Below are 12,774 nucleotides of genomic sequence, written 5' to 3' on the forward strand. Positions count from 1 at the left end.
GCTCGATACTGCTTCTTGTAGATACTCATCATCTAGTTTCTCTGGCCGATAAATTTCAATGGAAATGCATATACTGGCTGTTCAAGAGTACTTCATAATCGAGGAATACAGTAGCAGGCAGGTCAAACTATCGAGGCACTGCGATTCTGTACAGTACTTGTACTATAACAAAGGTTGCTGAAGCTATAGAAAGGAGTCTCGAGCGATATTTCGCAGCTTATGGAAGTCTCATTTCACATGCTTTATTCTTGAAGAAAGCTTTGGGTATCTCTTTAAAGGCATGTTGACCTCCTACTTATGTCTCAGGGTGTTCTCCGATATAATATCATGAGATAGGTCCCCCTTATTCCGCTGTACAATGACGTTCATATGGGTTGTGCAGCCTACAGGGTTTTTAACTGACCGAATCTTTTTGCGCGAAACCGCTTCGACTTAAGATGCAAATGTGTGATGTCGAATTATTGGTAAAATTTCAATTTGTCTCAAATGAATATGCTTTAAAGATACCACGCTCATTAAAGTTTGATTTTCTATGCAGAAAATGATCAGAAGTAACGGTTTTGGTAAGAAATTTAGAGTGAAATGGCATGATTTGCTGATTGACATGATGGTGACAGAAATGCTTGTTGATTCCTAAAATGCAGCTCCATTAGGTTGTACTCGAGGCTGGGTTGCAGGTTGAGAGTTTTACACATTTTATGCATGAAAATGGAGATGAGCTAAACTTCTAACTTGAATGCTATTCTTTATACAATGTTACTTGTTTATATACAACATCACCTTTCGTGTAATTTACTGTACAATGAATATCGAAGAACTATGAATGGGTTTTGGAAATACTTGGTAAACTGGATAGGTTCGCTTTTTCTGATCGCCCTTGTTTTCGATACTTTTGGTGTTTGAGTGGATCACTGTATTTCAATTCTTGCCGAATGACTTATATCCGTATACCTTCCATGCCTTGAATCTACCTTCTACGTATCTAGTCACTTCACCCACCCATTTTTCTTCCGGAGGTTGAACGCCCCCTAACCAGATTTCAATTCTAGTGAGTTTTCGTTTGGATAATACAATTCCACAAACCAGTGACGTTGAGTTGTCAGGTGGGGGAACCTCAGCATCCAGATCGCCTGAAATGAGAAGGAGTATGAGGTCGAAGAAAAGGTTGTCCATCTAGCAAGAAAAGGATTATATTAATCAGTAAATACAATATCGCCACACGCACGATATGGCATAGCACAAGTAATCTCTTCTACTCACTGCATGAGCTTCGCCAGCAATCATAATTTTACCACCTTTCTGACACATTTGATCTTCCCACATGGGTTTGATACCAGATTTGAAGAAATGGAAATTTGTTTCATCAGGGAAAAAATGTGTTCCTAAGCCAGGTCCACCTTGCATTGTTGTATCACCTTGAGGCTCAATTGGTCTGTTCTTGCTTTTAGCAATAGCTCTTCTGAGAGCTTTCCAGGATCCAAATAAATCTTCCAAGCAGACAGCTTGGAACAAGGTGACGAGATGAGATGAATAATCCGCTGCATTAGGATGGTTTGATAATGGGTTAAAAGCTGGATTTAAAGGTGATAAAGGTCGTAAGTTTTTGCGCTGATGTGATGTATTGGAGAAAAATAAGGTCCAGGGGTCGGTCAAAGGGTGAATCGATGGAGTAAACATGGATGGGCGGGTACGAGGGTCGAGGATGATAGAAGGGATAGAAGGGGCGTGTATCTCCTTCAAATCTGAGGGAATTGATGCCATCATGGAGGGTTCCGCTGGGAAAACCAATTTACCATCTTCTTCTTCATCATCCAAATCAGGTGGCGGAGTGAGTGGTCTCCCAAGTCCAGCATCAGGTTCAGTTGTCGAGACTGTGGGGGGTTTGCTTTGTGTCTGACCGGCAGACTCGATGAAAGTTGCAGGTGGACTAGGAGGGGGGGTAAGATTAGACATGGTGATCGTACTACTTGATGGGCGAGTAGTGGTTGGTTCAACTACAAGTGGAGGACCGCTTTCTGAGAAGTTGGCTGATGTAGCAGGAAGGTCCACTGGGGGATCGATTGATTCTGTTGCGGAAGTGGTGACAGAGTTCGTCGTTGATGAATTATAGTTTGATGCAAGTTGAGTCAGCTCTTCACTAATTGGATCGTTGTATGAATTAGGTATATCCCCGAAATAACTGATATTACGGATGATCTGTTGTTGTGGCGAAGGAGAGGGTGGTCTAGGCTGGGATGTCTTGTTATCAGAGGTAGGTGGAAGTTTGACTTTGATAGGCGATTGAGAAAGAGAACGAATTGTCTCGTCAGCATTATTGGTGTTTGCTTCTATTGACTGTTCTTGATGAGGTTGGGGGATTCTGATGGACGAAAGGACCCCCTGGTGGATAATTTGGGGTACCTCATGATTTTTTGAAAGTTCTAGTGGCAAGGTACTGATAGGTTCTAATGAAGGGGATGCTTGGTTTTCTGCAGATTTCCCTCCTTCACTTATTTCAGTATCACTACCTAAAACCACATCTACTTCAGTTAAATCTGTTGGACTGTGAATAGCTTGATTCATTTCTTCTTCTTGTTCGGTTATTTCACTTTGTATAGTTGTGGTTGATGAGGGTAAAGAAGTTTTCTTTGATTTCTTCTTCTTACTTCTTTGTTTCTTCTTCTTCTGGGTTTGATTGGATTTATCTTTCTCACCTACATCTGACTCGACTTTTGCTGTAATATAAGCTACAGCTTGATCAATATCCATACTTTTTCCTTGAATTTTCTCTTCTTCCTTTTTTTGTATTTGAGATGAATTTCTAGGTGGAGATGTTCTAGGATAAGTACCTTTCAATTTTGATCTGATACTACTGGTATCAGCATTTTGAGTATTGTTGTTGTAATTGTTGTTGTTATTGTCAACTCTGAATATGTTACTGTAATCAGATAAAACCCAATGACCATGAAAATTTGGTATTTGTTCTGCGAAAGCATGTGTTGATACATTACTCATTAATTTATGTAATTTTGAAGGATCATTGGAGTAACTGTTGTATATCGAGGTCGCCAAATTCCCATCATTTGCTGATTGAGAAGGTGGTTTAGAGGGTCCAGGTGGAGAGTTAGGCATGTTTGTTATGTATTATCACAGCTATAAAACAAGGTATCATCGAGATTGAATCGAAAGCGAGGAAAAAAGTCGAAGAAAAGAGGTGAAGCAAGAATGACGAGAAGGAAAGGATGATAAGTTTATTCAAGTCAACATCCAGTCAACCTTTGTATCAATGTTTGTTTGATTCTGATGGTGGACATGTCGGATTGAGCTAATAGCCGAGGTCTGTGCGTTATAATATATAATATAAATCTACTTCTCATACCCTGAATGAAGAAGGTTATCCTACTCTTTCACTCACCAGCGAGCAGTACAGTATGTATGCATAAAATCTTATCTCTAATATATCAAAATATCTCAAAAGGTATACAATCCGAATGACAACAATAACAACCGTAACTGGAGAGAATGGGTAAAATTATCACAGATAAGTCTCGAAAAAGTCAAGTGGTGAGAACGGGCGTCAGATAATGCGAATTGACCGAGACCAGAAATTTATGATGTTTCCATCGTTTCGTCTCCCTCATCTCCCGTAAATCTCCTCTTTAAACCTAAAGCAACTCTTTGAGTAAACTTTTCTTTCTGTTCATCCCATCTATGTTTAACTGCTTCTTTGAAACCATTTGCACTAGTATTGGTCAAAGATGCCAAACCAGGTATATTGTTAATCGAAGGTATTAATACAGTAGGTAAGTTACTCAAGTTTGGTATAGGTAAATTTGTTAAAAGTGGATTTTGTTTTGGTGTTCTAGGTGTAATCAATGGTGAATCATCTGGTGTTTTACCTCCATTTTCATCTTCATTCTCATTCTCTTCAAGTAATAGTTCTTGATTAACGGTTTCATCTAATTGAATTGCGCATTCAATGACTGGATCTGAGATTTCACAACCAACCATAATGGCATTCTTCTTCTTGTCGTTGTATTTGAGTTTCGCTTTGTTGTGTCTTTTCAAATATCCCATTATACCACCTTTAAACCATGATATATGCATCAATAACGCAAGACTTAACATTATTGTCGGTATCCATGTGTTACCCATATATGCCCTTGATGAAGGCCTAGCACAATCAATCAAATATATTGTATGGTAGAGTATTCTAAAGATGAAAAATGATGAGAGAAATCTAAAATCATTTCGAACTGCAGGGAAGAGGTTTGATATAGCTAAGTCGAAGGTCGGTAGCTACGCCAGTATTACCATGAGAAACAAGTCAGCTCGTTGTTTTTTTTTTCATAAACGATTTTTGCAACAGAGCTTACCTCCATAATCGCACCTGTGAGGAAGATAGGTGTTATGCCCGCGTTGATTGTATAAAACATCAAACCGATATATACACTATCGGGGATCTCGAATCAGTTGATGATACATTCATCAAAATGGAAGGACTGAACACTTACGTATGATGTATCCAACCGGTCAACAAACCGACTTGAGAGCGATATTTGACATATCCAATACTTAACTGTTATACCATAATATGATCAGTTAAAAAATGCTTCCCCAAGTCCAAAGTACTTCCCCTTGAATGAGAGAATAAGAAGTGAGAGGGATGAATATGATCACTTACATCGGCAAAAAGATAAACGCCAAAGAAAATCGTACAGAATTCACCCAATTGACCTAAATAATCTAATTGACCTTGATGGAACGTTTCTTCTAAACCATAGATAAGGTAACTTAGGAAGAAAGGTATAGATGATAATGTCATTACACATGATGATATTGATGATAGTATATAAGCTTTTTTACGTTCTGATTCGAATTTTGGTGACAATTTTTCATAAGCAAGATAAAATCCAGTATATATTATACCGCATAATAGATATGTTGGCAACATTGTTGTACTGTATATTGTATGTTTCGGATGTTTCCGAGATAGATTGGTTTATTGATAGTGGAATATGTTGTATGATATAGTAAGTTGTCCAATATCATGTATGAGTTATTCCAGGAATAGGGAGATATCTTTCGGTAGCAGTCCCATATCCAATGCTTATATAGTAAAAAACAAAGGGATAATTAATGAATGAGATGGGAAAAAGGAGACACAATTGTGAACCAAGCTGAATACACGTGCGATATTTCCTCATTCATCATGTCAACTATATCAAATTGCATGAATGGAATGTGATCGGACGCGTCTTGTTTGGTTCTTTCTCTTGGCGGTTTCATGACTAAGAGATGGGTGGCAAATGGATCGCTAAATGGGAAGAAGAACCCTGAGAATCCACTTTGACAGGTGAGCTTTTTATAAGCTATCCAGTAGGCATCCAAATGCATACCACCTTATAATTCCACATGTACACTATTTAATCATAATCATGAAATACAACCAGACGTATCTTACTGTTTTTTACTACTGTTACAAGCACTTAATCCCAATACAGATTTTAAAGCTACAGAATAATTATCGAACAAACTGAAAGAAAAACCTCTTTACACAGTTTCCCATTTTTGTAGATCTTTTTCTCTGACTTTTCTTGCCCATCTTTTATAGATCCTGAAAGTTAAACCATCCCATGTATTATTAGCAACTTTTTCAATATCTTCACCTTGTTCTTCTTCTTGTAATTCTCGTTCCCGTGTTTCAGTCAAATTCTCATCTTGATGTTGACGTTGCTGTTGATGTTGGTTTCTACCTAACCTACTCTGCTTGCCATTACTTTGTAGATCTTTATTTGATTTAGCTTTGTGAGCTTGTTGTCCATCTACACCTATATCATCATCATCATCATCTGGCTCATCAGCGTTTTCTTCATTTTCATCTTCTCTCCACCTTTCAAATCTTTCTTTTTCTTCACCTTCTAGTTTTTGTAAAATACTTCCAACAACTAAAATCTCTGCAAATGTATTACGATATCTTCGAACTCTTGATAACATATCTAATTGACCTTTCGATTGTTCAGTTGTGCTATTGTCCATCTGACCGTTGTTATTGTCCTTTCCTCTTTTCTGTATATCTACATTGGCTTGATTTTTAGATTTTTCAGTTTCTTCACTTTCTCCATACCAAATCGCCATTATATCTTTATCATCACCTTTTAATGCTCTTACATCCCTCGCTTGGACTATTCAAATCGAAATGAGAAAGTCAAAGTTTGAACTTTTACTGGTGATGGATATCTGCAGAACGAAATAACAAAAAGCGACTTACCATTTCTGTCAGCCAATAAAAGGGTCCTGGCTACACCTTTACCCATACTATCCAGTAACATTTGTCTGGCTTCAGCTTCTAATTGGATCGTTTTTCTCATCAATTGCTCCAACAGATCAACCTCTAACTTTCTCTCTTCACTCTCGAGCTGTTCTGACTTGTTCTTTGATGGCATTGATTTACTTTCTTTAGCTCCTCCTTTTGAGCTGCCTCCAATGATGCTATCATCTTGTTCAACCATGGTTCGTTGCGTATCTTGTCGACCCCTTGGGTCACGCTTTTTGATATTCATAGAGATTCGCGGATGTTCATTTTGGTGTTCGATCTTCGTCTCTTCCCAGTTTTCAGCCTCTTCTTTCCTTTCTTCGATGATGTCTCGTGCATGGTCGTAATCGTTTCTCAGCTGCTCTTCAGCTGAATTAAGGTGTCGACCAGCCTTTTTGCGTTTACCAGATAATGTAAAGTTGGAAGGATCGTCTTCCACATCTTCGTCACTGTTTTCGATTGTGAGATGGGAATCGGTTTCACCAACATCGTTATTGTCCGAGGTATCTCCTTGATCTCCTTGATCTGACAGTCCTTTTACTTGATGGGCTGAATTATCTTCCTCAACCTCATCGTCATCATTGTTCAGTCTTTCCGTATCTGCTTTCCCTCCCACATCTTGTTCCTCTCTTTCAGCTTCTTCTTCCTCACGCATTAATCTTTGTCTCATCTCGCTGTATGATTCGTGATATTTCAAGATGAAATCGGCATGTGGAGCGAAGGCTTCAGGCGTACGTTGTTGCTCAGCTAGGAAAGCTTCTCTTGCTGCTCCTCTTTCAGAATAGGTACTAAGCTGTATAAAGAGGAATGATAATGATCAACATCCCGAGCTGGTACTTGACCATTAGCGGTAAGAGTAAAGGAAATATCGAGACTTACCAGACCAGTGATAGTTTGTACTGCGAACGAAGTCACAATAGGTACTGCCATTAAAGCATATACAATGAAAACAACTTTACCGGCAGGTTGCTTAGGTGTGAAATCGCCAAAACCTATGTGAACATAATGATCAATTTCATAGCATATAATGCTCAGTATGTTCTATTTCGCGTACCTATAGTCAAAGATAAGATCATGACTACATAAACGGCATCGCTATATTAAATGACATGAAATCAGCTGCTTTGAAGTCTCGTCAAACAGATTGTACATGATCAATCATGAACTTACCCGTAGGGCCAACCTTCAATCTGCGAGAATGCAGTAGCACCGATTACCCAGAAAACGATGAGTGATAAAGCACTCCAGAATAAATCGTACATTTGACTCATCCTGCACATATAGTGATTGGTTATTTGTTAGTTTATCTTCTTCAAAGTATGGAGTAGAAAGTGGGAACTCACATTTCTTCTCTTTGATTGATTTGATGAATTAAAGCCATTTCTTCAGTTAAATTTGCTTTTGGTCTTTTTTTATTTGCTTCTTTATGCATTGCATGTTCATATTTTTTTCTCCATTTTTCTCTTCTTAAATCAGCTCTTTTTGAAATAAATCCAATAATTTGTGCAATTTCATTACCTAATTGACTTATAGTTAAAACTGAAAATGGAAAAACTAAAAATTTTGATAATGGTTTTGTTGGTACAAAATCACCATAACCAATTGTTAATGCAACTTGAGTTGAAAAATAAATTCCATCAGAATATGACCAATCATTTTCAATTTTTGAAAATACTAAAGATTGTATAGCTAAAATTGAAATAAATGTTGTAACAGATAACATAAATCTACGTCCTTCAGATCTAATTTCATTTTGATCATTTCCTTTTCCTTGTTTACCTTGTTTAACTTGACGTTCTTTATCTTCTATCTCTTTACTAAAAGCAAAAAAATAATGAAATAATAAAGTAATTGATATTATTCCTGCATCAATCAATGATAATACTGCACACCAAAATCCTTCTAAATATGTGTATCCTTGACCGTTACGTGATAGTATACCAAAGATAATCAAATTAATAGCTGCAACGATTGTCTTGCCTAGCCAGCATAACAATGACCACCTATTTATAATGGATATATTTAGCTTAGTTTAGCTTTTCTCTATGACAATTTACTAAAATTTCTCACCTCGTCGAATGCTTCCACCACCAAGTTGATTTGGCCGAAAATCTCATTACCAAAAGAATGTTAGCTATGATATTAAGTGCTAAACCAATTGCTGAGAGGGTCAAACATGCTGTTGGATCAGGCAGCGGGACTCCATTTTGGGCATACCAATGTTGCTGGAGAATGTTATCATCGGTGAGCCACCTAAAACGTAAGTGATTGAGATAAGTCATACTCACAGTCAAAGCAGGAATATCTAATAATGTAGATAGTGGAGCAAAAATAGCTGAGACTAGTGGACAGTACTTCCCGAAAGTTCTGATTTTTGGATTCCTCTTTCTAAAAGCGTATCCGTGCCATGTCTGAGTACGGTGTATCTGTAAATCTTTTCTTTTGCCTTTTAGATTGTTCCTTTTTGTACTTTCTGTATCAGACTTTTTTGATGTTGTATAAGTAGTAGGTAGAGAGTCGCCGTTATACGATTCTGATTTCTTGGTTTGTCCCATCTTGCCAGAGATACCGATTGATAGCTTTCGCTCACTTGATTGTGCTTAGATCCAAAATCCGTTCATCTTGAATGTTGAGCAGGACTTGATGTGTTGTATTTGTCCTTTGTGGTTTCTGAATATGTATAAACAATAAAATATTTAAACAACTACGAGTATGAGTATTGTAGATTACTTATCACAGTTACAATCTGCTCTTTTTCGTTCTTTTCGTTGTGTATATGAGATCGCAGTCTGAATTTTACGAGATCTTAGGTACCTGATTATATAGATGAGCCAAAAATAAACACAAATAAACATGACAGTATAGTGGCAAGAGAGCGGGAATGACCGCTTGCTGATGTCATAAACACGTGGTCTCTTCCACTAATCCTGCTATCAGCGCAGTTTAACTTATCTATATCTTGATATTTCTCGGATCCGAGATAGAAAGTCATGTTTACTCGAGATATCTAAGGTATGCTTCATGGTGGTGATGACAGTCTAACGTGAGGAAGAAAAGATAACTTATAACAGTTTGTTCTATGCAGCCCTACAAAATACGCAAGGGAGGTAGACCATATCACTCAAAGGGTAGGTGACTACTCACACTGTTATTAGTACATAAAAACGATAGATGGCTAATCGAGACGAAGTAGATTAACCCGGCTTGTAAATCAGTATCGACATCGCAATAATCATGGCACCATCACATCCTGCACCCTCGGTTCAACCAGTACTACCTGGACCTAGTCAACGTAAGCAAAATTTAGCTTGTGATAGCTGTAGAAAGAGGAAAGTTCGTTGTTTGAGAACTGATAAAACACAGATTGTAAGTATTTACCAGATCAAACCAGATATAAAAACCCATAAAAAGCACAAGCTCACTGATACCTTACCATCTCCTTGTCAGTGTCAACAATGTAGTACCAAAGGGGAAGAATGTACGAACCATTATATCGATTCATTGACACAAGCGAAAAACAATAAACGCAGAAAACTTCCCAATAATCAAGTTCATGATACTATTGCCTCCAAGAAGAAGAAAAGGAACCCGGACGATAGTATTCGATCTGAAATTCTTCGAGATGAAAGTCAACTCCATAGTAACGATCAAATATCGGATCATACATATATCGATCCAGACAGACGTAGAGATAGCTCTCATACGATACTATCTACTTATGATCCTGGTGAAACTAGTAGACAAGGTAGTATAAGTATGACGAGAAGTGGTTCATTTGAGTAAGTAATGCGAACTATGCCATTCTTCACATATTCTACTATATGATATGCTAAAAACCTGTTCTTGACTTTCTAGATCACCTCATCATCAAACTCATTCATCATCTTCATTGCAAATACCTAATTTAGGAACAATACCAGTATCAGCCTCGGTAGATCCATCGACTATAAGTTTCCATGCTGGTGGTATAGCATGTTCTTCGACATTGACAGAAGAAGCTACTCAACAGAATATGCTTAAATACTTATGCTCACCAACTATAGTTGTAGATTTAGAATATGGTTATAATGATATATCAAGTTATACTCAATGTAGAAATGGGAAAAGTGATTTATGGGAAGAACAAGATGGTCAAATTTGGCATGAAGAACCTACTGAATCGCATAAATCTTTGAATGAAGAGACAATGAGAGAGTGAGTTGAAAGTCATCTAAGCTACTTTGTCTACGGGATTTGTTCAGAACTCACCATTATTGACATTGACAAATGTTACTTTGTGTTATTAGTTTGATAGACGATTTATTGGAAACTTTCTTCTCGATAGTTCAAACTAGATATACAACGATTGATTCGACCATATTCAGAGAAAGGTTTTCTTCGCCACTTACACATACTCAAGGTCCCATATCTCATGCATTATTAGCCATAATTTTAGCTTGGGGAGCAAGATTTTCTGATCATCCTATGATAGAAGCTGATAAAGAAGAATGCTCGTACCGCGATGGAGAACAGCTCAAGGGTCGTCAAAGAAGTAGATTTGTATCGTTAATGGTGATTAGGGCAAGAGAAATAGCGGAAAAAACTAAAATCTTTAGAGTACCTAGTATGGAAAGCGCACACAGTTGCTTATTGTTAGAACATCTGCTAGGCCGTAAGTAGTACTTTTACAGTAATTTTAGGTGTAGTGTGAACAGGACACTGATCATCTTGCGTTGAAGTAGAAGTATGTTATGTAAACACGAAAAGTGAATTATTCTGTGTTTCCAATTTAGTGATTTTTGTAATTATGCGCTAAGTATTGATCCTATAAAGATTATCAGGCAACGTATATATCGGCAGCAGTGAAGCATATCATCTCAATGGGTTTCAATTCGTCGGATGAATGGACAAAAATACAGGACGTACAGCTACGCAATGAAGCGTTGAACGTTTTATGGCTAGTGAGGATGTCTGATGTCAGTCGTGCTGCCCTATATCGTCTCAGACCTTCCTTGTAAGTGAGAAATCTTTGACATCGTTATACGCGGGTACTTGATATGGCTGATTGCTAACATGCACATGTAAACAGTTCAGCCGAAGATTTCGATGTAAACCCAACACAACATGCTATGTTGAGTGAAGGAGCGCCTATGATGGTCCCTCTAGGTGGGTCTGAGCATAATATAGTTGATAGAGCTGTAAGTTGTGATTTCGAAGATCGTATGATGGCACTGTTCATGATTTATTTGTTGACTTATATCGCAAACTAGACGTGGTTCAAGATTTATCATACTTTCTGTTCAATATGTTATACATTAGCCAAATCATTATGGATACCATCAGTCTCATCAAAAGGAATCCCACTCGGAATATTAAGAGAATTTATACATTCATCTTCAATATGGAGAGACAAATATCTATCTTCAGTTGGAATACCAACCATATGGCCCAATAATTGGGATTTCTTACAAGCTATATCGACTTGCACTGTTGATTGTTATTATCATAATTTATGGTTAATCGTACACAAAGCTATACAAGATTTTGGTATAAAAGAAGATATCAATGCAAATGGAGGTGGAAATAAATTCGAAATTGATAATATGAAAAGAAGAATTAAAGAAGAAGCTGAACATGCTGCTTTGAGAATAGCTGCTTTAACGGGCGTTTTGACTGAAAATGGTTATTTGAAACTTGATCCGTAAGCTGGATGGATAAATTACTTCAAATCCCTCGATGGAAAACATTGATACTCATGTGCTTACAATCTTAAAGGTTCATAAGCTGATCATACTTGAGTTCCACGTTTACTTATTAGTCTTATTATCAATCAACCAATTCAATCGGCAGGACTATATCTAGCTTCATTAGGCAGATCAGAATATTTAATTTGTGTAGCTGGATTAAGACAGTATTCAACAATTTTCCCATGTTTATGGGATCAAGCTAATCAACTCGATAACATTTATCGGAATGTGAATGAAACGAATATCTTGAACGGATTGATCATAAATAATCAACAAAGTAACCTGCAATCCATTTTGAGTGATGGAATGGGATTAGGGATGGAGATCCCGCCGAGATTGGATTTGATGGGTTCTTTTGAGGATTGGACAGGTTCTATGGCAGGTTCTCATTCTGTAAGTAGCTACTCTTCTCACATTACCGTCAAGTAGTCAATCAGTAATGTCCCGTTTGACACCAGTGTTTTCCAATATAGCTTGACTTGAACCAACAGCAATTCTCAAATTCAAGCAGTACCATTAGTCCACATGACATTACAATAACCACAACCAATAATTACAGTGATCAAGGTAAAGATAGTAATAATGTCACTTCGCAGCTCGAAGTTGATTTAGGGGACTTGGCAAACAACATTCACGGCCATACACCAAAAGACCCAGTAAATGTAGGGCATTGGCTAGGATGGTAAATGACAACCTATGATGCAGAGACTCAGGGCGTTTGTAAACTCTCAGATTGGATATTAGATCAACAGA

The 12,774-nt window shown here is 37.5% G+C and overlaps 4 protein-coding genes across 4 annotated transcripts; 1 reads left to right on the forward strand and 3 right to left on the reverse strand.

The window, feature by feature from the left end:
- Nucleotides 1-918: 918 nt before the first annotated feature.
- Nucleotides 919-3,111, reverse strand: L201_004679 (uncharacterized protein; the record flags this gene model as incomplete). The annotated part of the gene is made up of 2 exons (XM_066220419.1): nucleotides 919-1,173; nucleotides 1,261-3,111. The coding sequence occupies 2 exons, from the start codon at nucleotides 3,109-3,111 to the stop codon at nucleotides 919-921; spliced, it is 2,106 nt and encodes a 701-aa protein (XP_066076516.1).
- Nucleotides 3,112-3,588: 477 nt separating this feature from the next.
- On the reverse strand, nucleotides 3,589-4,933 carry L201_004680 (uncharacterized protein; the record flags this gene model as incomplete). Its single annotated transcript, XM_066220420.1, has 4 exons — nucleotides 3,589-4,278; nucleotides 4,356-4,431; nucleotides 4,494-4,558; nucleotides 4,664-4,933. 4 exons carry the CDS (start codon nucleotides 4,931-4,933, stop codon nucleotides 3,589-3,591), a joined length of 1,101 nt encoding a protein of 366 aa, XP_066076517.1.
- A 599-nt stretch (nucleotides 4,934-5,532) lies between these two features.
- Nucleotides 5,533-8,850, reverse strand: L201_004681 (uncharacterized protein; the record flags this gene model as incomplete). Its single annotated transcript, XM_066220421.1, has 8 exons — nucleotides 5,533-6,164; nucleotides 6,251-7,088; nucleotides 7,175-7,287; nucleotides 7,350-7,390; nucleotides 7,466-7,567; nucleotides 7,639-8,298; nucleotides 8,366-8,520; nucleotides 8,584-8,850. 8 exons carry the CDS (start codon nucleotides 8,848-8,850, stop codon nucleotides 5,533-5,535), a joined length of 2,808 nt encoding a protein of 935 aa, XP_066076518.1.
- A 679-nt stretch (nucleotides 8,851-9,529) lies between these two features.
- L201_004682 (uncharacterized protein) lies at nucleotides 9,530-12,707 on the forward strand (the record flags this gene model as incomplete). The annotated part of the gene is made up of 9 exons (XM_066220422.1): nucleotides 9,530-9,661; nucleotides 9,743-10,074; nucleotides 10,151-10,489; nucleotides 10,582-10,946; nucleotides 11,108-11,288; nucleotides 11,364-11,472; nucleotides 11,545-11,975; nucleotides 12,093-12,414; nucleotides 12,513-12,707. The coding sequence occupies 9 exons, from the start codon at nucleotides 9,530-9,532 to the stop codon at nucleotides 12,705-12,707; spliced, it is 2,406 nt and encodes an 801-aa protein (XP_066076519.1).
- Between the last annotated feature and the right edge of the window lie 67 nt (nucleotides 12,708-12,774).

The sequence above is a fragment of the Kwoniella dendrophila genome, chromosome 6 (assembly GCF_036810415.1).
Source record: "Kwoniella dendrophila CBS 6074 chromosome 6, complete sequence".
Lineage (NCBI taxonomy): Eukaryota > Fungi > Basidiomycota > Tremellomycetes > Tremellales > Cryptococcaceae > Kwoniella > Kwoniella dendrophila.